Source organism: Balaenoptera borealis, assembly GCF_965194805.1.
Source record: "Balaenoptera borealis genome assembly, chromosome: 20".
Classification (NCBI taxonomy): domain Eukaryota; kingdom Metazoa; phylum Chordata; class Mammalia; order Artiodactyla; family Balaenopteridae; genus Balaenoptera; species Balaenoptera borealis.
The window spans coordinates 13,669,030-13,695,511 of NC_138879.1; the positions used below are offsets into that span (position 1 = coordinate 13,669,030).

Sequence of the window (26,482 nt, forward strand, 5' to 3'; positions counted from 1 at the left end):
CCAAGATGTTCCAGTGCCCACTTAATAACCTACACAGAGGGACTTCCCTGGTGGGCCAGTGGTTAAGACTCCACGCTTCCAATGCAGGGGGCGCTGGTTTAATCCCTGGTCGGGGAACTAAGATCCCACATGTCACGCAGTGTGGCCAAATAAATAAATAACTTACGCAGAGAAATATCAATGTCCTGTGGACCTGAATTCACGAGCTGGCAAAGGGAGTGCATTCTCTTCCTTATGTCAATCTGTATGGGAAGACAAATCACATTCAGAAACTGCTTTATTGATTTATTACCCAAAGCAACTATTTGGGGCATTGGAAGTACTCAGTGCCTGTATCATCAGGGCCTCCTCTCTGAGTGTCTTGACCAGAAAGGACATTTTGTGTAAGGATGTTAGCGGTCCACAGAATTAGCTGGAGGCTCGAGAATGGACAGCTCTCAAGGCAGCTCCAGGAGGCCAAGAGCAGCAATGATGACAACCGTCTTTAAGGGAAACTGACCTTTTCATCCCGCCGTTACCACCATGGCTGCTGTGGGTGGCTCCCAATTGTCCATTCTTTCTTTCTATCATTTGTTCTAAAATTTCAAACATGGGGAGTTCCCTGGTGGCCCAGTGGTTACAATTACAGACTTTCACTTCTGTGGCCTGGGATCAATCCCTGGCTGGGGAGCTGAGATCCCGCCAGCTTCATGGCATGGCCACAAAAATATGTAAATAGAATAAAATAAAATAAAATTCCAAACATAAGCTTCCCATTGAGTTCCCAGGCCAAGCCAGGCTCCTAGTGGGTGGGGAGAGGGACTTCCAGACTGTTTTCCAAAGCGGCTGCACTACTTTACACTCCCTCCAGCAATGTATGAGGGTTCCAATTTCTCTACCTAATCACCGACACTTGTTATTGTTCGTCTTTTTGATTACAGCCATCCTAGTGGGTGTGAAGTGGTAGCTTGCTTGGGTTTTGATTGGCGTTTCCCTAATGACTAATGACATTGAGCATCTTTTCATGTGCTTATGGGCCATTTATATGTCTTCTTCGGAGACATGTCTATTGAAATCCCTTGCCCATTTTTAAGTTGAGCATAATGTCTTTTTCAAATGCCATTTATCCTTTTAGTACTTGCCTCTTATCTCCCAGTACTGTGGGGTTACTCCACTCTCTGGCCCTTCCTATAGCGTCTGATACACTGTTATGTGCAGTACATTTGGGTGACTGCCTAATGCATTTAGAACATTACATTAGTTCTAATACATTAGTACATTTGGTGGTTGTCCTTGGGCCTTTGATCCAGTTCAGTTAACCAAGTAAGTGGTATTTCTTGGCTTGTCTTCAAAAATCCTGGTTTCAACTGGCATCCAGGGAAAGGAGGCAAGATACTAATCAAACTCTGGAACAACGATTCTAAATAAAACCTGTTGTCCAGAATCACGTGAGGCTGGGGCTCTTCTTTTGTTCCCTTTCATTTCCACTTCATCCCTAGCATCACTCCAGTCCCCTCCCACTGAAGCCCATGAGGGGAGGGAGTCTGGTGGGGGTGGAGGGGCATTGGAGAAAAGAGGGAGCCTATTTTTAGGCTTGTTTATCAGTCATGAAGTGTCATATTCTTCTCCACTACGGCTGCTGGATTAATTAGGCTGTGCTGGCAGCTGCCAGTCAGGGAGGGTTGCCAGCTTCTAACGGTGATTCCGCCTAATGCCTGAATTGATTTGCACGACGCGAACATTTCTCCCACTACGTGGCTCTTGCCTTCCAGGGCAACCTCTCCTGGCTTCTAGTGGCTCTGGGTAGGAGAGGGTACAGCTTCCCTAAGCCATGAATCCTGTTTAACTGGATAAGCAAAGCCACCAGCTGGCCACTTTACCTTACCTACCAGCTCATTGGTAGAGCCTTGTTGCTGTGGCTTGGGTCTTTCTTTCACGTTTCTTCTTCCTGTTCTCCCAGATCTTCCCCACAGTACGAGCTTACTGCCCACAGCTCATGTGGCCGAGGGAGAGCCCACTACCCAGGCAACAGGTCAAAGAGGAAGTGTCGGGGCCAGAGACTCTGACCTAAGAGCTTATTTCCACACTATTTTGAAAGACTCTTCATGGTTATTATTGACTTCTGAATATCCAGAGACGATCTTCATTCATTCAGAAAATATTTATTGAGCACCTGCTGTGTGCCAGGCATCATTCTAGGTGCTGGCTGGGTGAGCAGCAGTGGACAGGACAGAGATCCCTGCCCTGATGGGAACTTGCGTTCTAGTTATGAGTGACAGGCGGTGCACAATAGCCATGTATATAAGAACATTATATGTTTTAGAATATTCAGTCATATATTCTATATAAATATATATTCTATATATATAGAATATAATATTAAATAAATTAATAGTATTTTAAATATGTACTGGATGTACTTCCCTGGTGGCGCAGTGGTTAAGAAGCCATCTGCCAAGGCAGGGGACACGGGTTTGAGCCCTGGTCTGGGAAGATCCCACATGCCGCGGAGCAACTAAGCCTGTGCGCCACAGCCACTGAGCCTGTGCTCTAGAGCCCGCGAGCCACAACTACTGAAGCCCGCACGCCTAGAGCCCGTGCTTGGCAACAAGAGAAGCCACCGCAATGAGAAGCACACACGCTGCAATGAAGAGTAGCCCCCCGCTCACTGCAACTAGAGGAAGCCTGCGCACAGCAACGAAGATCCAACGTAGCCATAAATAAAATAAACAAAATAAATAAATTTCTAAAAAAAAGAAGCTGCCTGCCAGTGCAGGGGACACAGTTTCAAGCCCTGGTCCGGGAAGATCCCACATGCCACGGAGCAGCTAAACCCGTGCGCCACAACTACTGAGCCTGCACTCTAGAGCCCGCGAGCCACAACTACTGAAGCCCGCGCGCTCTACAGCCCGTGCTCCGCAACAAGAGAAGCCACCATAATGAGTAGCCACAACTACTGAAGCCCGCGCACCGCAATGAAGAGTAGCCCCCACTCGCCGCAATCAGAGAAAGGCTGTGCACAGCAATGAAGACCCAAGGCAGCCAAAAATAAATTTATTTATTTTTAAAAAAAGCATATATATATATACTGGAGAAAATAGAGCACGTAGAGCCTTCTTCCCGACATACCTTTCAGTCCATGCTCTTCTGTTTGGTTCCCATCTCAATCCTTAAGAACATGCCAGGGGTTCTCATGCTGCCAGGTCCCCTGCCTTCTGCCCCCTCAACTACTCCCATGGAGCATCACAGAAACAGAATGTTTAGGCCTGGTTGGGATCTTACAGGGCATCTCATCAAGCGATTTCCACCTTGGTTCTGCCTCGCTCCTGCCTGGTGATGTTGACACACGTGGCTGGCTCCGCTGGGTGCTCCCCACACCCCTGCCACGTTTCCCTAACGCTCTCCACACGCAGAGCCTGCCAACAACTGACACGAGGCAGCCTTCTTTTCCCGGAATCCCAGCGCAAACTGTCCTTTTATAGGAAGAGTGGTGGCAGTGTCCACGTTCAAGGAACTTCCTGTGGGTGATGCCTCAGCAGACCTGTCTCTCACAGGTGATGGCTCTAGTCCGGAAACTCTGTTCATCTCTTTGCTGCAGTATAAAGAAATTACATTAAGATCAGGATGAAAGACCAGCCAGAAAACCATTAAGAAGAGTAAATGAGTAAATCACAGCAGCAGAGAAGAAATTTAAAGACCTCAGAAAATCACTGTACACAGAACTGGAGAGGAACAAATAATTATTATTAAACAACTGTCAAATGTCGGATTTGGGCATAAAGAAGAAAAAACAGGTCAGAAGATCCCTCCTGAACCAGTGGGAAATGAAGATATGAAGGTAGCTAAGTCCTTTTAAAAATCACTTAAATGAGCTTCAGTTCGTTGAGCCTAATCTTAGGATAGATAGACAGTGGCTAGTTTCAGGTTCCACCGCGTGGCTTGCAGGATCTTAGTTCCCCGACCAGGGATCGAACCCGGGTCCCGGCAGTGAAAGTGCTGAGTCCTAACCACTGGACCGCCAGGGAATTCCCAAAGCACTGTTATTTTTGAACTCAGGACTTTCTGCCGGGAATGTTTAAGTCCAAAGTGTCTAGTTGAGACTGTCATAACTGTGACCCCTGTTGAGAAAATGAAATTAGACTCCATTTAGACCACATTTGGCCTGATGATGTTCAAGGCCTCCTAGATCCAAAAAATATCCCCAAATGAGCATAAATTGCAAAGTGACATTAGATATGGTGGAGAATTTGGTGATAATCTGGAATGTAAAGCGCTAGAAGGGAGGAATGGTTTAGGTTTCAGTTCCAGAAACTCTTTATGAAGTAGATAAATTCTCTTAACGTGAGGCCAGTTCAGATTATGCCTGCCCATGGGCCCTTCTTATCAGATCATTTGTGATTTAAGGAGAGTATGAGAAGGTTACAGTGATTACATCCACTTATGTCCAGGCTTCTCAACCTTGGCGCCGTTCAAGATTTGGGTCTGTAAATTCTGTGTCATGAGGGGCGTCCTGAGCATCGCAGGACCGTGAGCAGCACCCCCGCCTCTTCCCACTAGGTGCCAGCAGCATCTCCCCACCCGCCCCCCCCCAGCCAGTTCTCACGGCCAAAAATGTCTCCAGACTTTGCTGAATTCCCCCACTGCTCTCCCATTGAAATGGGAACCACTGCTCTAGAATGACCAACTGTCCCATTTTGCTCAGGACCAAGGAATTTAGCATGTGGGACTTTTCAGTGCTAAAACTGAAACCGTGCACCTCAGATTGGAACTTGAACCCACGTGGCTGGGACTCAAACCCGGCCAAAATCCGTAGTCTTTCAACTGAGATCACACACCTGGTTTCAGGACTTAATGAAGCTCAGGTTCTTTTTTTTGTAATTATTTTATTTGTGGCTGCGTTGGGTCTTCGCTGCACGCAGGCTTTCTCTAGTTGCAGCGAGCGGGAGCTACTCTTCATTGCGGTGCACGGGCTTCTCACTGCGGTGGCTTCTCTTGTTGTGGAGCACAGGCTCTAGGTGCGCGGGCTTCAGTAGTTGTGGCTCGCGGGCTCTAGAGCGCAGGCTCAGTAGTTGTGGTGCATGGGCTTAGTTGCTCCGCGGTATGTGGGAATCTTCCCGGACGAGGGATCGAACCTGTGTCCCTTGCATTGGCAGGTGGACTCTTAACCACTGCACCACCAGGGAATCCCCGAAGCTCATGTTCTTGATGTCTCATCGCAGAAAGAATTCAGTGAGAGGCAAAGTGATAGGTAAGAAGTGGATTTATTTAGAGAGAAACACACTCCACAGACAGAGTGTGGGCCATCTCAGAAGGGAGAGCGACACCAGAATATGGGGTTGTTAGTTTTTATAGGAATGGGTAATTTCATAGGCTAATGAGTGGGAGGAGTATTCCAGCTATTTTAGGAAGGGGCGGGGATTTCCGGGAATTGGACCACCACCCACTTTTTGATCCTTATGGTCGGTCTTGGAACTGTCACTGCACCTGTGGATGTCATTTAGCTTGATGATGTAAGCGTATACTGAGGCTCAAGGTCTAGTGGAATTTGACTTGTCTGCCATCTTGGACCCATTTGGTTCTAATCAATTTATGTCATGTCCTCGGGCTATGTCATTCTTTCAAAGGTTGTGCCCTGCCCGATTCCCTCGTTTCATTCCCCCCTCAGAGATTTTACTTCCATATTCTTATGGGAAGCAAAAGGGCGATAGTCTGTCTCCTGTAACTGCTTCCAGGCTCAGTAGGGGCATCAACCCTGTCTGTCAGGCAGTAAAAATCTCTGGATGCCTGATCTAGGGGCCCCAGGGACAGGGCAGCTCCTTGTTTTAAGTCGATATGGGCTGGAATCCTCACATAGGCAGCATCTTATTGTGGAAGTGTTGTAATTGTTTCCGTAGCCTTTCTATGAATCTCCTTGATGATGAAGCACTTTTTTTAACAGCATCAGAGTACAAAAATATCTATAAATGACAAAAGACTTAAAAGGCATGGTTAAACATCTGATTATAGTGTAATCGATAAAGAAACTTGGTTACAATAACCAGAATTACAAATGATTACATTTAACTTAGCACACCAAATAATCCTAATTAAATATTTCTCTTTAAGATACCTCAGGGACCTCTAAAGTACCCCAAAGTTAGCTGGAAATCAAAAGCAACTTAATTAAAATTTGATATTTGGGAAGTTTGTCAAAAAGTTTTGAAACACTTGGTCAAATAAGGTCATAGGTCACTGTGAGACAATACTTATTCCTTAACCAAAGTTACAAAAGATCTCAAAAGCAAATACAAGTCACTTAAAGGCAAAGAAACTCACACAATCTGTTGTCAAAAGCAGCATTTCAAGAATACTTTGGAGAAACCAAATCCGGTCTTGTTCCAGCCCATTGCTAACAAAATCCATTTACCCAACTAAATTCAATCCAGTCTTAGAAAATCCTGATCAGGCATAACTCTTTTCAGTATTTTTCATTCTTCACACCTTCTTTTATTAAAAACACATATCTTACTTTTCTTAGAAGTATTTTTCACATTCACGTTGAGTTACTTTTCTTGTTGACAGATGTGTAACAGAAAGAATAAGGTCTTATTTGACCTCTCGTAAACCTAGGTACAACAGAAGTATTATGCTTAACATGGAGGACTCTAGCTTGTCTGTATTAATCAAACCAACAAACTTAAGCCACCTTCAATACCAGAGAGCAGTTTAGTACTGAATATTTTCCAGATGACATGAACCTGAGATCCATTTTGGCCAGATTGTTTTTTTTTTATTTCTGAGTATTTATATAAGCGCTTAATTTTTTAAAAGCCAATTAAGTAGATCTCTTTTACGAATTAATTTTTGGCAATACCATACACCTACAATGCACATATAGATACATATGAACACACAAACACAGAGGCCTCATAGTTCCCATTCCAAAATTTCAGGCCTGAGTCAGGTACAACATAAAAGCCATCAGTTACAAGGAGCTGGATTCAAATTGGGCTTCTAGCAGATGGAACAAATCAAGCTCACCTACCTAGATGGCTAAACCCTTTTTACTGCTGTTCACAGAAAAGACACTTAAGATTTCTATGTATCCTTGACAGGTCAAGTTCTAAATTACTTTGCCCCTCTTTTTAAAATTTTTAAAAAGATGGCAGAGATAAACGTTCCTGAGAAGACCAGATAGGACATTTGCATCTCAAAGATACAGGCAAGTTCCTCCTAGGATGACTTTGTTTCCCCTTTGTTTAATATTTACAAGCCTCTTAAAATAAATAGGGAAGGTTTGGGGAGTGTGGGTTTTGGATTATTTTTGGAGCCACGCCTCTGGTCCTGTAAAGACTACATTTGTAAAACAAGGACAGTTTTGTTTTCTTTTTCAAATAATTGGGTGGTTACCTCAATGATATTGAAGGACTGACATACCCATTCACCTCTGTTGGAAACTTTTATTTTTCCTTATTTAGTTTAGGGGAGAAGCCCTCTTCCAAAGTTCCTTTTGGGCTCTGAATATCAGCTATGGTCAGTTTGGTCAGACCAGTGGCCTCCTATTTTGGTAATCTACTTACAAACATCTTTCAGGATCTTCCCTAGGTTTAAGAAATTTGTTACCTTATATTTAGACACTATATAACCCTTTTTACTTAATAATCACCGGTTGGGTATCTTTGGCCAAGCCCAGAACCTCAATATTCCACATTCCAGGGTCTACTAAGGCTTCTATTTTAGCTTCAGATTTTATCTGTTTCTTTTTGCTTTTTGTTAGAACCATTTGGTGATGAGGGTGGTTCCCTTGCCCCTCAAGAAACAGAGTGGCCCCCAACTTAGTTAATAAATCTCTTCCCATTAAACGGATGGGACAGTCAGGCACAAACAGAAAGGAATGTAAAAACAGCTGGCCATTGATCTTGCACAAAAGGGGTTCCAGGAAAGTGTGCCCCTGTCTCTTCCCTGACAACTCCATTAAGTATTCCTTATGATTGCTAAGGTTTCCAATCCTTTGGGTTAAGACGGAGAAGGTTGCACCAACGTCTGTAAGAAATTCTATCAAGTGGCCCGCCACATCAATGACCACCGAGGCATGACATTAGTTATGTAGATGGTGTCTCTAGGCAGAGCCACTTCTGGCCTTGGGCCCCTTCAGTCTTCTGATTGCAAAACCATCAATGGCCGAGGGGCCCCCGTTGCTCTCTGGCATCTGGGGCATTCCCTCTTCCAGTGCCCTGGCTGTTTGCAAAGGGCACATTGATCACAATCCTCCCTCCATTGCCTTTGTCCACACAGGGTACACTGGCCTTGTGGGCCTTGTGGTCTGCCAGGGCCAGATTGGCCCAGAAAAGCCGCTTCCCCTTTGGTGGTCTTTGAGCAGACAAAGCCACTGCAATCATGTGGGCCTTTTGCATATTTCTCTGGGTGCGTTCAGGCTTTTTGGCCATATCCCTATTACTGAAAACCTAATAAGCCAATTGGAACAAATCATTCATTGATTGGAGTCTGAGGACCAGCAATTGCTTTCTGAGTTTTGTGCCTGATGTCTGGGGCAGACTGGGCTATGAAATGCATAGCCAAAAGGGCCTGTACCCCAGGGGAGGAGGGATCCACGTTCATTCGGGATCCATGGGCTTGTAGGGTGAGTTAGTTAAAATGTCCTCTGTGTCCTTCCTAGAGTTATCCCTCCCGAGCTACACATGCCTTAAATTCCTTTTGGGTTCCATTGCCTAGATACAAGGCCATGAAAATTTGAACATAGGGTACTTCACTCCATTTTAAATTTCCTAACTCATATTGTGACCAAACCTGATTACAAAATGTACTAAGATTTTTTCCTTTTAATTCCTGTTGTCCAAATCTTTCCCGACCCCAGAGTATATGGCCCAGAGGAGTATTGGTTGGGATTGATGCAGCCCTGACCCATTTCAGACAAGCCTGAGGTGACGTCTCTAACTCCTGAGCTATCCAAAATGCCACTCTTAAGTCAAAATCCACCACGCAATTTAGTCAAGATTTGCACTTACAGCTTTAGATGCTATCCCTTCCAAGGTAGCCTCCCAACCAGGTGTTAGTTCCCCAGAAGTCGCAAAGAGATGGCACAGAAGACGTCCCCAACAGTGTTGACGATGAACAGGAGTTGGTCTAGCTATAAGCTGGGAATAAAGGGTCAGCACTTGTAAGGGTCGGAGGGAGGGGAGTAAAAGCAATAAAAAGTACACCTTGGTGGTCACACAGGTCTTCTGGGATTAACAGAAGAAAGAAGGACATAGAGCAGGAATGAACAAGTATACAAGAATGTAGGAGAAAAACCTCAGGGTCAAGGAGAGGAGTATAGAGATTAATAATTCTGTCCTGGACCTGCTGTTGGATGTACATAAGTATACGGGGTTGACCCTCCAGTCAAAAATGAGCAGACATTGGCAGAGCATCTTCCCCAGTATGCATGGCTTGCGGCATCCCACGGGCCTCTTTAGGACCAAGAGCTGACTCTCAACATTTTCTTACCTTATCACTGTCCCTTTGTGGTCGCCAGCTGAAACTGTGCACCTCAAATGGGGACTTGAACCCACGTGGCCGGGACTCAAACCTGACCAAACCCAGACTGGGACTCAAACCCGGCCAAAACCCAGATTGGGACTTGAACCCACATGGCCAGGACTCGAACCCAGCCAAAACCCTGATTGGGACTCGAACCCTCGTGGCTGGGGCACGAACCTGGCCGAAACTGAGAATGGGACTCGAACCCACACAGCCGGGACTTGAACCCAGCCGAAAACCCAGATTGGGACTTGAACCCATGTGGCTGGGACTCAAACCCAGCCAAAACCCACAGTCTTCCAACTGAGATCACACACCTGGTTTCAGGACTTAATGAAGCTCAGGTTCTTGACATCTCATCGCAGAAAGAATTCAGTGAGAGATAAAGTGATAGGTAAGAAGTGGATTTATTTAGAGAGAAACACACTCCACAGACAGAGCGTGGACCATCTCAGAAGGTGAGAAAGGCACCAGGGTATGGGGTTGTCAGTTTTTATAGGGGTGGGTAATTTCATAGGCTAATGAGTGGGAGGAGTATTCCAGCTATTTCAGGAAGGGCCGGGGATTTCCAGGAGTTGGGCCACCGCCCACTTTTTGATCCTTATGGTCGGTCTTGGAACTGTCAGGTGCCTGTGGGTGTGTCATTTAGCTTGCTGATGTGAGCGTGTACTAAGGCTCAAGGTCTAGTGCAGTCGACTTGTCTGCCATCTTGGACCCATTTGGTTCTAATCAGTTTATGTCATGTCCTCGGGCTATGTCATTCTTTCAAAAGTTGTGCCCTGCCCCCTTCTCTCCTGTTTCAGAACCAGGACAGTCCCATTTAACCTGGGACAAGTTGACCAGCTGTCACTGATATGTTCTGTTCCATGTGAAGTAAAGAAATAAGAAACAAAACAACTTGAAAAGTCTATCTTTGGTAGGCATGGACAAAGGTTTTGGGGAAATGTGGTAGCATTCCACGTCAGCATGTTTTCTAATTCCTTAAAGGTATTAGAATTTTGTCTTTTTCCTCAGTGTCCCTAATGCCTGAGCCATGGTGAGATGGTCTTGGGAGGTTTAGTCTCGGCCACTGGACCAAGAGGACGTGATTCAAGTCATGCCACCTTTCCAGAAGAGAGGTTCTTGTTTGATGCCAGGTAGTGAGTTTGAATGACAGGCTTCTCCTTGGAATTGTAGGCAGTATACATCACGAAAGGGACAGCAGCAGTGGGGTCTAATTTAATTCCATTTTCCTTTGCAGCCCTGATAAATTATTGCTGCAGGGAAAAATGAATTTTACTTCTCAGACAAAAACGATTCGAATGTTGAATGTGCTCCAGGGAAGTCAGGGGCTACGAGAAGGTCTCCAGTGGGCTTAAAAATATTTAAATGGCATATCACAGAATTTGTTCCAACGCCTCCTTTGCCTGGCCTGGTAAATAAATGGATTATACCAGAAGGGCCTCCTTTCCAGACTGTTTAGAAGTCACATAAAATCATATCAGCCATCTTGGCTAAATGTTATGTGTTTTCGGGCGTCTCTTTGGAAAAGGTATTTGATTATAGTGCTGCATATTCTGCATACATTGGTGGATGAAGCAGCTAAGATAAAGATTCTAGAGCCTGGCGTCGTGACCACTTACAAATAGGACAAGTTTCAACATGAGTGGAAAATGGCCAGTGTTTGTCATCTTCCTTCCAGAAAATGATGGTTGCTTAGGGATGTGGTTCTGCTGGGAGACTTTTTAAATGGCAGAGGGATTGAGTTATGGAGGGAGGAAGGCTCGGGCCCCAAAGTGGTATCAAGAGGAGGCTGGTGAATCTGGGAAGGGGTGCAGTGTAGACGGAACACCTCCCCCACTAAAGAACAGTGGGTAAAGGGCTCTAGTGCTTGTAAGGAGACATAAGTACTTTGTCTAAACTGAACAATGCCTAACTTACTTTGGGGAGATTCCACAAACCTGTTTCGGTCCCATTAAAAGCACAAGAAAACCACTTGCCTGTGAGTGGAATCCACACCTCCCTGTATGACCCTTTGGCATATCACTCTGGGGTGTGGTGGCAAACGGGAGGGCATCTGGGGGACGTTATGCTCGTGACCACTTCCCGCAAGCCAGCCCAACGCGACTTTCCCACTCTCAGCGTTGACCCCAGTTACCCTCCAACTTCAGTGACTGAAAGAATAAATCCTAGGCGAAAGCTGTAAAAACCCCTGTCGGGAAGCAGCCCCTTCCTTCTAAGCAGATTGAAGGGAAGGTAAATGAGCAGTTACTGCAGAGTGGAGTAATGATTTTATGGGAGTGAGAGATGATTTTATGGGAGTGAGACATTCTGCATTAGATCAGCAAGAAGAATTGTCCTGTGAATTATAAAACTGCTCCGTGCGCCCCTCATAGCACACCTGAGAGCAGTGGCCTCCATCTGACACTCACTCGGCTGCAGGGGCGGGGAGGGGGGCGCAGCTCTGATTTCCCCGTTTGTTTTAGCGCTGAGTATCAGCCTGGAGCTTTCTTTGGGTTAGGTCTGACCAGCCATCGAAAATATATATTTGTCTTTTAAAAAGCAGGGACTGGATACTGTCAGAAATCAGAGAAACAATTTGGGAAGACATGCAAGGTGCACAGTATTTTACTGGCTCTGGATGTCATTTAAACCCCATGTCCAAGAGGGGTTTGGGGTTTGGGGTTCTTTTACCTTGATGTCCCCCCTCTCTTAGCTAGATCAGCTTGCAATTCACAACCGCTTCTTGATGTTCTTTATTGCCAACACGCAGCCCTCAGGAGCTGGGAGTCTGCGTCATCGCTCTGGGTGTGAGGTACTGCTAGACGTTGGTGTCCCAGACACTTAGCTGTAGGCACCAGCATAGGAAAGAAACAAAATGGTAGCGTCTGGAAAGACAGAAAATGCCACAGTAGAGTGCTGGGGGGGAATAAAATCATGCAGCCATACTTCAGTAGTATATCATTCTATATATTTAAATATAATATTTAAAGGAATTCTCTGGGCCTGCAGTAAGCTGTAGAGTTTGCCTCAGAAGGAAAACAGAACAAAGCAAAGCAAAACTTAATTAGTCCTTGGTTTACCAAGGGTCTTGGGACCTGTGCCCTTGGGTTTTCCTTGTTTTGAGAATGTTTTCTGCAAACGGCTGCCCGGGTGCCTGTTCCAGAGGAATGACTCTGTCTTTGCATTATTTTCCTGGGGCTGCAGCAACAAATGGCTGTGACCTGGGTGGCTTTAGACAACACACATTTATCCCCTCCCAGGGTGGAGGCCAGAAGTCTGAAATCAAGGTATTGGCAGTGTTGGTTCTTTCTGGGGAACCAATCCCTTCTGTGCCTCTCTCCTGCCTTGTAGTGTCTATGGCCATCCTACATGTCCTAAATATGAACCGAGGATGATTTAACTATGGTAAAGACCAGGGAGGTGGGGACCGAGTGGCTGAAGAGAGAAGAGCGGAAATAGAAGTCCTCTGATTTCTCTAGCAGTCAGTTTCTCTGGAAAGATATGGTAGCAGGGTGAGGCCCTGGACAGACTCTAATTGTCTTTTTTTCTGTCTTTCTTCCGTCTTAGCAAACTGCCTAGTTGGGCTAGAGCTGTTGTTCCCAAGATATTTTATGTTACAGAGAAGGCGTGGAACTATTATCCCTACACGATTACAGGTAAGTCCTTGTACACCCAGTTTGTCGCATGCAAGGACACAGGAGGATTCAGATTTCACTGACTGAGGGTGGGTTATCCAAGCAGGGACTGGTGGCAACGCTGTGATATCTCCCTGACCCTTTGCCTCCATACTTTTAGGTCAGCACTCTTCCTAGCAGGGGGTTGGGGGGCTTAAGCAAAACTATTCCATCTTCCTTCTTAAAGTGATTGTAGTAAATAACATATGGAGAAGAAAAGGGAAGCTCTTTTTAGTGACATTTCTAGAGATTTCATGATCCGTATTTCTCCCTCTTTTCTCAGTAATACCCAAATAATGTTGAGTTGGGGTTTGCTCATAAACAAGTTGTTTATTTTGACTTGTTTGCTTTACAAACGCCCCCCCACCCCCGCAAAACAAAACCTGACTATAATTTATATAAAAGGTTCTGTTGGGTCTCTCTGCTCCAAACCACTTCCTTTGCAATAGGATAATATGAAAATCACTTTCTTCCTCACTTGTGGTAGAGAGATAATAACACTCAGTGTTGGTACTGAGCTAGACACTGGCCAGAAATTTAGAAGGTTTGGTTCCTGCCCTCGAACACATGAAAATTCAAGATCCCATTTGAATGTCATCCTAACAGGGTCTTCTTATTGGTTTTAAAAGCTGCTTTTCCACTTAAAAGATTTCCTTTGTGGTTAATGAAATGCTCTACTGGAATTATTAGTCTTTAATTCTGCTTTTCTAAGGCCAACTCTTTGGTTTTTAATTAGCCACAAACCTATAGGCTAATTGAATCTTGTCTTACACTCCTTATCTACCCAACCACAGAAGTATGTGAAAGAGTTTCGAGAGCAAACGTAGAGACACTTAGTATTTATGAAAGTTTAATCCTCGGAAGGTTTCTTTACCACATTTTTAATAATTATAATTCAGCAATATTTATTAGTTCTGTGGTTTTATATTGCGTATAAGTGTGGTCTAAATCATCCTTTTCTCTCTCTTTTTTCTTTTCCCTCTTGTCCAAATGAACATCTGGGACCAGAATACACAGTAAGTTTCACTTAATCATTTTAAAATATTCAGCCTAAGATCAGTGGAGTAATTGGAACTTCCCTTGTGCTTCTCATCTTATCAATGTAATAAAAAAAAAAAAAGAGGAATAATTCAGAATCAGAAATATTTAAATGTAGGCTATTACATAGTTATATATAATGCAATAATTTGAATGTTCTCATTTGTTCAAGAGTATGAATGTTAATTTAAAATGCCTTTACATAATTAACTTTTGCTTGTATTTTTAAATAGCTTGACTGCTCTACTTGTGATAGTTCACTGTAATAGAAGAACAGTTTCTAGCAATGTGGTATTAAAGAGATGATGGTAGTTATCAGTGGAAGGTGGGGCTTTTCCTTATAGTCTGTGACCTGATCCCTCATAAAAAGACCTTGAAACGAAAGGTCAAACTATTGACTTACGTTCAAACTATTTTGCTCAGATTGGACAGTCTCGGTGGCTTGATAAAGTCGTTTAATTTCTACCTGTCCTAAGAGCCTGTAGAGTCATTACTTACACTAAAAAAAGAAGTCTATAAGGTCATTGTGTTGTGGTATTTTCATTTGGACCATTTTCCCCAATGGCAAATAGGTCAAACTGTCATAAGAAGAAAATGGTTAACTGAGCTGTGATGGAGTTGAGTTTTTAGTCTTAATCAAAACAGCCAAAGAGGAGAGAGATGGTGAGAACTGCATGGAGAAAAATGATTCCTCATGTCCTTGGTATGAGCATGGTACATACATGGCACATAGTAGATTCTCAATGAATAGTTATTGAATGACAGAAGGAATGCATGGGTCAAAGGTAGATGGGTAGTCCCAACAGATACAAAAGTGTCACCTGCTTTGGGGTCAGGTAGGCCTGAATATCCTCTGGTTCTTACTAGCTAAAGTTCTTAAGTAAATGACCCACAACTGCCAGTTCTTGAACTCATGCTGGTCCATTACTGTGTTCTCACCCATCCTTTGCAAAATGAAAGAAAAAAAAAAAAGTTTTTCATAAAATTAAACTTATTCCACTTAAAGGACTGTTGATAATTAGAACCCTCATTCTTGGGTATTAAAATGTCTTTTCTTTTATGAAATGAAGGAATATATATAGCACCCTCCCCAATGTCCCTATCTTTGGGGAAAAAAAGGCAGTTCTATGGCAAAATACAATTTTTATAATTTAGAAGTCAGAGAAACACTGTTCTAGAACAAGGAGCTTAACTTCTGTGAACCTAAGTTTCTTCATCTCTAAAATTGGGATAATCCCTTTTTCAGAGAGCTATTAGTAGTAGGATTCAATGATCTAATACAGGGATTAGGAGACTTTTTCTGTAAAGGGTCATATAGTAAATATTTTCTGCTTTGTGGGCCAAACAGTCTCTGTCTTTGAGAAAGCAGCCAGAGATGATATGTAGAGATATGGGCTTGGTCATGTTTACCCAGGCAGTAGGCTGCATTTGGCCCCCAGGCTATAGTCTATCAACCCCTGATCTAATGTATGGAAAACTGTTAGCATGTTGCCTATAAATAGCAGGCAATTAAATGGTTCCCAGACAGCACTTCCCAGCCCTATCAATTGCACCGTCTTCAAGAGGAAGATTTAGGAATCTTTTGAATCCCACCTCCATTGACAGTCATGCAGATTAATTCCTTTTAAGCCTCCATTTCCTCATCTGTAAGAGGGGAAAATATGATAACTTTCTCGTGAGGCTGATATGAAGATTATATCAAATAATCCACATGAAATCTCAGCCTAGTCCTTGGTACATGGTAAATCCTCAATATTCATGGTAAATCCTTCGTTATTATTACATATCATACAGTGCTGGAAGCTGCCATCATTAAAATGGAAGTTCTATGGATGAATAAATGGGACTATATGTTGGTGCCCCTCAATGCAGACTGGGCTCATTAGACTGGACGGTACTAATTTCCTAGGATTTAATTTGATTTTATTGATAGCTGATGTTACCCCATTTCCCACGTCTCCCAAAGCTTGTGCGTGGACTTTTCATTGGAAATGTAATCCATACTTGCAAGGCCAAGAGAATTCTTGTCTCTATAACAATGCAAAGGCAGTTATTTGCTGCCTTAGAATTGGGTCACCTTGACTTGACCCAAAACTGATGGTACTTATTCTCCATAAATTCATGACACTACTGTGAAATATGGGGGTGATTAACAGAGAAATGAAGTCTGCAAAATGTTTAGTGGTATCGTGCTCATTTTTTAAGACTATGTATTAAAGTACTGAAAACAGAAGGCAACAGAATGGAAACCATGGTTCCTGACAAAGCAATCCCCATAGGGACGCACCTCCCATGGAAGCCTTTCCCGCCAGTCTCCATCACCATGAACCCTGGTCTCTTGTGCCCACCTCTGTTCAGGCCACGGAGGATTTCTGAGGGGCTCATAGCCTTTACTTCTGCCCAGCCTCTACCCCACACTACTGCTGCAGTTCTAATCATACAGTTCAGACTTTTAAAGGGACACAAATTATTTCTGCTTGAGGAAATTTGGAGACAAAACATGAAGAAGTTAGAGTCGTATAGTCTCATACTCAGCCCCTTCTGACTCTTTAAGTATTACTTGATTTCTTCTAGGCCCTCATGTTTTTGGTCAATTCCTCCCTAATGTAATCCTTGGGGTAGTTCCCTAGAGCTGCCGTAACAAAGTATCACAAATTGGGTGGCTTAAAATAACAGAAATTTATTGTCTTACAGTTCTGGAGGCTAAAAGTCTAAATCAAGTTGTCGGCGGGGCATTGCTCTCTCTGCAACCTGTAGGGAAGGAATCCCTCCTTGCCTCTTTCTAGCTTCTGGTGGCCTCTGGCATTCCGTGGCTTGTGGGAGCACGACTCCAGTCTCTGCCTCTGTTTTCACATAGCTGTCTTCCCTCTGTGTGTGTCTGTATCTTCACATGGCAACCTCTTCACTGTGTCTCTCTCTTCTTCTTACAAGGACATCAGTCATATTGGATTAAGGACCTGCCTTATGCCAGTTTGACATCATCTTAACTAATCACATCTGTGACGACCCTAATTCCCAGTAAGATCACATTCTGAGGAACTGGGGTTAGGAATTCAACATATATTTAGTGGGGACCCAATTCAACCCATAACATCATCTTTCAATTTTAGGTTAACAGTAATTTATTACTGAGCACCAACAATGTGTAAAGCATTATGCTAGATGCTAGGCTTCATTAAGCAATGACCCCTGCCCTTTAGGAAGTCACAGTCTGGTGGGAAATAGTTAGACATTCCAGTCAAAACCTGGGAGTCATCTGCAAGTCCTGGAGTTTTCTGGAGGCAAGATGGGACAGGCCATCACACAGCTCAGGGGACAGGCTGGCACTCAGACCTGGATGAGCTCTGAGCTGGGCTAACAGCAGAGGTTCAGACCAGAGGGCAGAATGAACGGCACTGGGCATCCAGCCAGAAAAGCGATTGCAATGTGAAAGGGAAGGCCCTGGCCCCTGCACTGGGGCCGTGAGCTTCAGAGACAGGACTAGAGTCCTCAAGAAGATGTACAGGTGAGAACAGGACACAGCCCTCCTACATAGGTTACTTGGTCATGAGATGCTGAGCTGATAAAGTTGCCAGCTTTAGCAAGTAAAAATACAGCATGTCCAATTAAGTTTGAATTTTCAGATTAACAGCAAGTAATTTTTAGTATAAGTATGTCTCAAAAATTGCATGGGCTATACTTATACTAAAAGAGGGCTCATCTCATGTTTTTTTTCAATTTATTTTTTATTTATTTATTTTTGGTTGCGCTGGGTCTCGTTGCTGCGCGCAGGCTTTCTCTAGTTGCGGCGAGCAAGGGCTGCTCTTCGTTGCGGTGCACGTGCTTCTCATTGCGGTGGCTTCTTTTGTTGCGGAGCACAGGCTCTAGGCGCACAGGCTTCAGTAGTTGTAGCACGCAGGCTCAGCAGTTGTGGCACAGGGAAGTCCCCTCATCTCATATTTTATCTGGCAAGCCTGTTGGGGGGAGGGGTGACAGTGGGGCAGAACTGGTCTCAGAGACTAATGTACAAAAATCAGGCTATAAGAACAGGGGCACATTGGTAGGCCAAGGGAAAGGGAGGAGAGAGAATTGTATAACTCAGGAAACTGTCCTGCAGTTGACATGCCACATTAACGATGGGGCCAATCACATGATATGTCATAACTACGTAAGTACTTCCTGCCTCAGTTAGGATTAGCTCAGGAAGTGAAATGGACTGAATGGGGCGGAGTAGGGGAAAATAAACTGAGAGCAGGTGAATACATAGCTGTCAGTATTTCAAGGAAGACCAGTGCTATGTGTTACAGTCGAAGTGCAAACAGAGGATTGTGCAAAGGAGAGAGAAATTCTGCCTGGGAGAATTGTGGGAAGATTTCTTGGAGCAGGTGGGGTTTGAGCTGGACCTTGGGGAGAGTAGAACTCCCACCTGTAGATACCTGTTCTGTCTTAGTCTGCTTGGGCTGCATCACAAAACACCATAAACTGGGTGGCTTAAACAACAGACATTTATTTTTCACAGTTCTGGAGTCTAGGAAGTTCACAATCATGGTATCAGCTGGTTCATTTCCTGATGAGAGTTCTCTTTCTGGTTTGCTAACAGTCTTCTTGCTGTGTCCTCACATGGCAGAGAGAGAGCAAAAGCAAGCTCTCTGGTCTCTTCTTATAAGGGCACTAATCCCATCATGAGGGCCCCACCCTCATGACCTCATCTAAACCTCATTACCTCCCAAAGGCCCCATCTCCAAATACCATCACATTTGGGGGTTGGGGCTTCAACATATGAATGGAGGGGAGCAAACGTTCAGTCCACTGTGTGGTCATTCCAGGCTCAGTGGGCATGTGATGTTGCTGGATCCTGGCTGCCCAGACATGTGGAGGCCAGGTAGTGGTAGCTTTGAGTTTCAGGGCAAGGTCTGGATTTAATTTTCCATAGGGAAGCAACATTGTTCCCAGCTAGTCCACTTTTATTTTCCATCCCAAATATAGCACAGCTTTTCTTTCCATCTCCCCAGTGAGGACCTCTGGGTTTTTTTCTCTCTGGCTGCAGGTGCACACTTTCAGGCCTGCAGTGTTCGTTTTGAAGCTGCCTCCCTCCTCCTGACTAGGACTCAGCCGTGTTCTCACGCTCTCTACCCGGGAGGAAGAGCCCACTCTTCTCTCTGACTACAGGGTCTGCTCCCAGGATTTAGGACAGAGGCTTTCAATTGTCTTCATCTTTTCCCCTGTTTTGAATGCTTTTTCACTGGGCTCTTTCTTTATCCACTGACCCTTTAATCCTAAATACCTCTTCTTGATGTCATTCCAAGCCCCATATTTCCTATCTGTGCCCGAAAGCAAAACTTCCCCAAAGCCAAATTCCCAACTGGGGTCACCATACTCCATCCTCCCTCAGGGAGGCAGAGGGGGTCAATAATACTCCGGACAGGTGTCTTTTCTCATAGGATTAGTCCAGAGCATTGTATGTCTATTCCTAGGATCCCCTGGGTCTTATTTCTGACTGTCCAGCTATTACTGAGACCTCACGCTGCCCTCATTTGTGAGAAAATCCAGCTAAGGGAACTTTCTCTTCAGGGTCATCTAGGGCTTCGGTGTTATCACAGTTACTAAGACGTAAAAGCTTTTTCATCACTGTGAGTGACTGTGTGTGTTTAGGATTATGTGGAAATGCCATTTGCCCAGGAAGTGGAAAAAAATATCTTTAGCTCGGTTATAGGAAAGAAAATCTTAATTGTACAGTAAACAAAGAACAACACAACAGCTATTTTCCAGAGGACAGACCATCTAACCCGTTCTTCAAAACCTGCCGGTTCTTCTGAAGTTTATAAAGTCACAGAGGAAGGTGCCCAAGGAGACTGGCTGCTTTCCAAAGTCGCCGATTTTGTTTTTCTAGGGCTAAAAAAAGGCCTCACTGGAGTATGAATATAGCTCAGCAGCATCAATTCAAACTCAGTAGTAATGAAGGGGGGAAGAAAAGGCTTTTCTTCTCATTTGTAAGAAATTGAAAACTCAAGCTATTATAAGTCGATAGCAGTGACCTAGAATATACAGTTGCTGTATATATTTTGCTGCCATGAGCACCCACTCCACCAAAACATCTTTTAATATGAATCCGCAGAAGAGGTGATGACAAATGGAGAGCACCTTTCTGTTAGTTGGAAGGGCTAGCCGTTCCCCAAAGATAGTAGTGGGCTGTCCAGTGCTACCCAACATTTTAATTATTTAGTTGAAAGAGGTAGAAAAAGTCAACTGTAAGAAACCAGGGAGTAGGAAATGACTCTTGCATGAGAACCTCAGATGGTACTGAGCCACAGTGAGAGATGCGGTTGTTCAGTGTTGGGTTAGTCCAGCTGGGGAAGAAAGTCGGGCTGCTCACAATTGAGTCGTCAGTAACCCAAGGTGAACTCAGGTTATCTTCCCAGGAGTGGCACTAGGGAGATAGAGGTATTTTTCTGAAAGCAGCTAACTATCCTGGATAGGAATTTCACTTTCAATCTTGACCTCATCAGCTTCCCTGATAATAGGAAGAGCTGATGGGTGCTGTGTGTACAGACCGACCTCCATTCCTCTCAGGCCTCTCGTCCTTCTTAAGCTCCCCCTCCCCCACCTTCCACTGAGTCCCAGCCAAGGGTAGTAGAAACCCCTAAATTGCATAACCAGGAAATAGTTACAAGTCTAGGGCAAATACATTATTACACCTGAACTCTAGGAGTGGTCTTGTTTGGAAGGAAATTAGAAGCCAATCTGGCCATCTCAGCTACTATGTGAGCTAAGATAGAATGGAGGTCCCTAAATATTCCTTTTTTGGCATCATGGAGATGGGGTAATGATGGGAGTTAGGTCTCTGCATCACAGTTAACCCTGAGTATCCGGGGCAGTATGTAATTTGGGGGTGGAGGGGGCAATGGAAGTATCCCTTCTTAGAAATGGGGCCATATGAGCTGGGACCTGTTAGGGACCAGGCCATAGAAACAGTCATCCAACTGGGGACGCTGGATGAGCAAGGCGCAGGCCATCCTCCCAGAGAAGGTGGTGAAGTCAGGTGAGTCATGGGTCATGGCATGAGGCTCGTGTCATAGGGTCAGAACAACCAAGTTCAGAAGTCTTCCAGGTTCAAGAAAACTTAGACAGAAACAGTCTGGAACCATTTATAACTATCACTAAGATGGTTCATAGCCAGTTAAGTAAAGGAAACAACGGGTTATACTGATTTTAACACATTTTGTTATTGTAGAATAACAATATCGTTTTGAATCTCCAAAAGGAGGCTGTAGTATGCAACACTTCCCACACTCTGTCCATGAGACCTTGGATTTTGCAAAGCCAGTCTTCTAAAACTTAGGGATGCTCCAGAAGCTCCTTTCAGGGTCAGAGCTATTACGTGACCACTAAATAGGCCAATGGACCAATTCTATTTCAGTAAATGTTACTTTTCTCCTAAATTTTAGTGGGCTAATGTGTTGCCTGAAGATTACTATGACTCAAATACCAGAGTTTTTTTGGAAGAACTCCCAACTGTAATGTTTTTTTTTTTTTTAAGAATCAGGTGACACAGAACCTGCAAGTTCTTTTCAAGCAAAGTCAATTCTGTTAGACCAAACAGCCAAGGCAGCAGTACATGGGGATGACAGTGAGCTTATGCATTCTGATTTATTTCAATTTAGAAAATGAACTTCGTTGCATGGGTGAACCAGTTACAAACAAGCTTATTCGCCGAAGTGCCTTTGTCCTTATGCAGGGCTAGGACTTGTCTCCACATCTCAGCAACCCAATTGATTGCTGCCTGGGGAAGACTTTGGAACAGACAGTGTTGTTTGTCCGACTTATCCCAGTTCCATTTGCTCTAGCTGTTCCCAAGCTCTTCTTTGTACATCACAGAAAATTAATTCAGCCATTTTGGTGGGGGGGAGAGCAGAAGCTAAAATATGCTTCTCTACCATAACGTAGCTTTTAAAGTTATTTGCATTTTTAAAAAATTGTAGTATAGTTGATTTACAGTGTTGTGTTAGTTTCAGGTGTACAGCAAAATGATTCAGTTATACATATATATGTATATTTGTTTTCAGATTCTTTTCCATTATAGGTTATTACAAGATATTGAATGTAGTTCCCTGTGCTATACAGTAGGACCTTGTTGTTTATCTATTTTATATATACTATTGTGTATCTGTTAATCCCAAACTCCTAATTTATCCTCCCCCGCCCCGCCTTTCCCTTTTGGTAACCGTAAGTTTGTTTTCTATGTCTGTGAGTCTGTTTCTGTTTTGTAAATAAGTTCATTTATATCTTTTTTTACATTCCACATATAAGCGATATCATGTGATATTTGTCTTTCTCTGACTTACTTCACTTAGTAAGATAATCTCTAGGTCCATGTTTGCATCTTTTTAAACACCACTAAGAATGACTTTGCAGAGGACAATCACCAAAGAAAAAAATATTTGTTTAAAGGCATTTTCAATAGAAGATTTCCCTAAGAAGTACTCCTTTCCTTCTTTTCTATTTTCTACTTGTACTGAAAATTAGATTTCTCTTCTACAATTTATTGATACCTACGGAGTTGTGTTCAGTTCAAGTTGGTGAGATCAGAGTAATACAACCTGGAAGATTTTGTAGGGCAGCTTTCTTTCTGCAAAAATAAAATAAAACTCATATAACTATGGATATACTGAAATAGTACATTTCAGTGATTAAATAAAGTGAATGCAAGTTGCCCCCATGCCTTTCAACTTTTCTAGTCACTAAGATACTCAGAACTACATGATAGTATGTATTTAAGTGAGGAATTTGCCCAGTTGGTTAAGAGGGGTGATTCTTTCCATTTTTAACTGAGAAGGCTTGTAATCTGGAAGTTTCCTGCCTGGCCATATGCCAGCCTATATTTGGGGAGTCACTGATTCATTCCAATCTCTCTTATTTACATGCAGTTCTTTTTCATTTGACGTATTCCACCTGCTCTTTCACTCCTTGTCCTGCCTCTGTCGTGTGTAGCTATTGGTATTCACAAACATCCTGTGCTTATTTCTGCCTTGGCAGGTCCAGCTCTAGATTGGATGAGCCTGAATTTAGTTTCCCTCCTCAGTTTTCATGGAAGCGCCAGTAGCAAACAATGCCCCATTGAGAAAACATACTTTCATTCATGCATTTGCTCCTTCTCCCTCCTGGCCTCGCTTCTCCAGTGAGTGGCTGTTACTCAGCATGTCAGAAGAGGGACGAGGCTTCATCAGTGGAGGAACTAATGAATGAACAGAAGCCTCAGTGTAGGGTGCAGGCTGGTGAGAAGCAGCGGAGAGGCTGTCATTCATTTCCTCACTGTGGGCTGGAATACAAACAGCTGTTTCCTGCTGTATTTCCATGCTCTGCCTTCTACACACTGCCTTCCCCTCACCCTCCCCCACTTTCAGGCCCCACCGCTCCTCTTGGCCACATTTTTCTTCCGATGCAGCCTATATTTGGGAAATCACTCTCTGCTTCATCCTCATCTTTATTATTTACATGTGATTCCTTTTTGCCTTCTCTTTGCTTTAAAATTCTTCCACTTTTTTTCTCCACTTGGGTTCCTCATCTCATTTTTCTGGACCGATCTTCTTTGCAATTTTTTTCCAACTATCCTGTCTCTAGGACCACCCACCCAGATGTATAAAATCATATGTGACCCTCGGAACCCAGAACAGCCAAGGAAGCCCAAATATCTCCCCTTCTTTCCTTTGCATCTTTCCCTGCAGGATGACTGAGATTCTGAGTAGATGCGGGACAACCAGACATAACACCTTCTTGAAATTGTTGTGTCTATTGAAGATTTTCTATGCACAAAAGAGTATATATATATTACCTTCCAACTATGGGGCAAACTTTCTGTCCAAATGGAAGGATAAAATTTTTCTGATGAAGAATAAAGAAAGTCGAAAGGTACTTTAAAATCTAGGTTGTCTCCTGCCTCTACATACAGACTCACCGCCCACAGGCTCCAGCCCCAGATTCCTCGAAGGTAATAAATCCTAAACTCTACACCTATTTCACCAGCTTCACTGGAACGTTCTGGATGTACATCTTCTGTTGGTGACAGGAGGAAGCATTTGCAAATCCAGTTTTATTAAGGATCCCATCTCAAGCTGAAATTCCCTGTATGGCTTTGGAGTGCATTTAATATGATAATATAGAATATAGTACCAGGGAATCGATGTCTTCAGTGGGGTTCCATTAGAGAGAAGGTCAAGTCCATATAGAGTTTTATGTTCATTGATAGGAAGGAACACATGTTGCTTGAAGTCAGAACAAGATGGTCAGAGAGCAATGCATTGAATTCCAGATAAAAGCTAAAAGGAAATGATCTTTTTTTTTTTTAATGTTTATTTATTTATTTGGCCGCGCTGGGTCTTAGTTGTGGCACGCGGGATCTTCGTTGCCGCATGCGGGCTCTTAGTTGCGGCCTGCGGGATCTAGTTCCCTAACCAGGGATCGAACCCGGCCCCCCTGCATTGGGAGCACGGAGTCTTAATCACTGTACCACCAGGGAAGTCCTAAAAGGAAATGATCTTTTAAAAGCCTATAAATACTTCATCTGCCCCAAGCCAGCTTCTCAACTCTTCCATTTAATTTTCTTGACTCCAAGCCTCCTTGTAAAGTGTTGCTCTCAGACATGGAAGGATTCTGGCTGCTAACAAGAAATAAAGCATTGAATTATTGGGCTCAATCAGCGGTTTTCAAACTTTTCTTCTTTGGTCCAGGAAGTTCCATGGACATGCCTCACTGGCCACCACAACCCTGCATAACATTTTATTTGTTTTTCTTGTTTTGTTTTTTTAAAAACAAAACATTTTACCATTTTATTTTATTTTACTTATTTATTTTATAAATTTATTTATTTATTCATTTATTTTTGGCTGCTCTGGGTCTTTGTTGCTGTGCGCAGGCTGTCTCTAGTTGCGGAGAACGGGAGCTACTCTTCGTTGCGGTGCGCAGGCTTCTCATTGTGGTGGCTTCTCTTGTTGCAGAGCATGGGCTCTAGGCACATGGGCTTCAGTAGTTGCGGCACACGGGCTCCCCAGTTGCGGCACACGGGCTCCCCAGTTGTGGCACTCAGACTCCTCAGTTGTGGCATGAGAACTCTTAGTTGCGGCATGCGTGTGAGATCTAGTTCCCTGACCAGGGATCAAACACCTGGGCCCCCTGCATTGGGAGTGCAGAGTCTTATCCACTGTGCCACCAGGGAAGTCCCGTGAATTTCTTAAATGAATATTTCCCCAATTTATCTTTCGGGTACCTCCTGTTTTTCCTTCTTTGGGCCTGTTTAAAAGAGGCACATCTCTCATTGAATGGATGCACATGGACATATTTTCTCTGCTCTCAGTGGCCACAGGACATACTGAGGGGCCTTAGCCACCATCACCCCCAACTGAGCACTCAAATCCACTGGAAACGCTTGTGTGCTTTCCTAATACTCAGCAGGCAGCAGGATGTGGAGTCATGAGCTTGAACTCAGAGCCAGACAGCCTGAGTCGAATCCATCCCAGCTCTGTCATGTAAATGTTATGATTTGGGGCATGCTACGCAACCTTTCCCTGCCTTTGTCTCCTCATCTGTAAAATGGGGGTAACAGTAGTATATCCCTCATAGAGTTATATGAGGGTTATGGAGTTAATAGATTAATTATTATATACCACATACTTGGAAGAGTGCCTGATGATAGTTAGTACAGTATACATACTATTGTCATTTTTACCTCAGTATTGAGTCATATTTGTGTGTCTCAGTTGGACGTGAGGAATGGTTACCTGGGATCATCATTTTGACCCAAAGGTATTTCAGAACTTTCTGGGATTAAGAAACACTGGGCAATTATAAGTGCTTCAAGGATGTGGAGAACCTGGCACCCTCAGACACTACTGGTGGGAATGCAAAATGGTAGAGCCACTTTGGAAAACCATCTTGCAGTTCCTCAAAAAGTTAAATGTAGAGGTACCATATGACCAGCAATTCCACTCTAAGTGTATACCCAAGAGAAATAAAAACATATGTTCACACAAAAACATCTACAAGAATGTCCATGGCAGCATTATTCATAATAGCCAAAAACTGGAAGCAAATGTCCATCACTTGATGAATGGGTAAGTTAAATATGGTATATCCATACAATGGAATATTATTCTGCCATAAAAAAAGGATGCTAAGTGAGAGAATCCAAACACAAAAGACCACATATTATATGATTCCATTTGTATGAAATGTCCAGAATAGACAAATCAGAGACAGAAAGTAGCTTAGTGGTTGCTTCAGGCATGGGGTAAGGGGGAGGTGGGAGTGAGTGCCAATGG

At 43.7% G+C, this 26,482-nt stretch overlaps 1 protein-coding gene across 5 annotated transcripts in view; it reads left to right on the forward strand.

Annotated features, from left to right (window-relative positions):
• Positions 1–26,482, forward strand: part of PITPNC1 (phosphatidylinositol transfer protein cytoplasmic 1) — a 266,448-nt gene that overhangs the window by 139,010 nt on the left and 100,956 nt on the right. For 2 of the 5 annotated variants that reach the window (XM_082373723.1, XM_082373722.1), the window contains exons 3-4: positions 13,048–13,136; positions 14,163–14,170. In XM_082373723.1, coding sequence (XP_082229849.1) covers positions 13,048–13,136; positions 14,163–14,170 — 97 coding nt within the window. Of the gene's footprint in view, positions 1–13,047; positions 13,137–14,162; positions 14,171–23,893; positions 24,078–26,482 lie in introns of those variants that run through there. The other 3 variants (XM_082373731.1, XM_082373730.1, XM_082373729.1) reach the window with 2 other exon arrangements.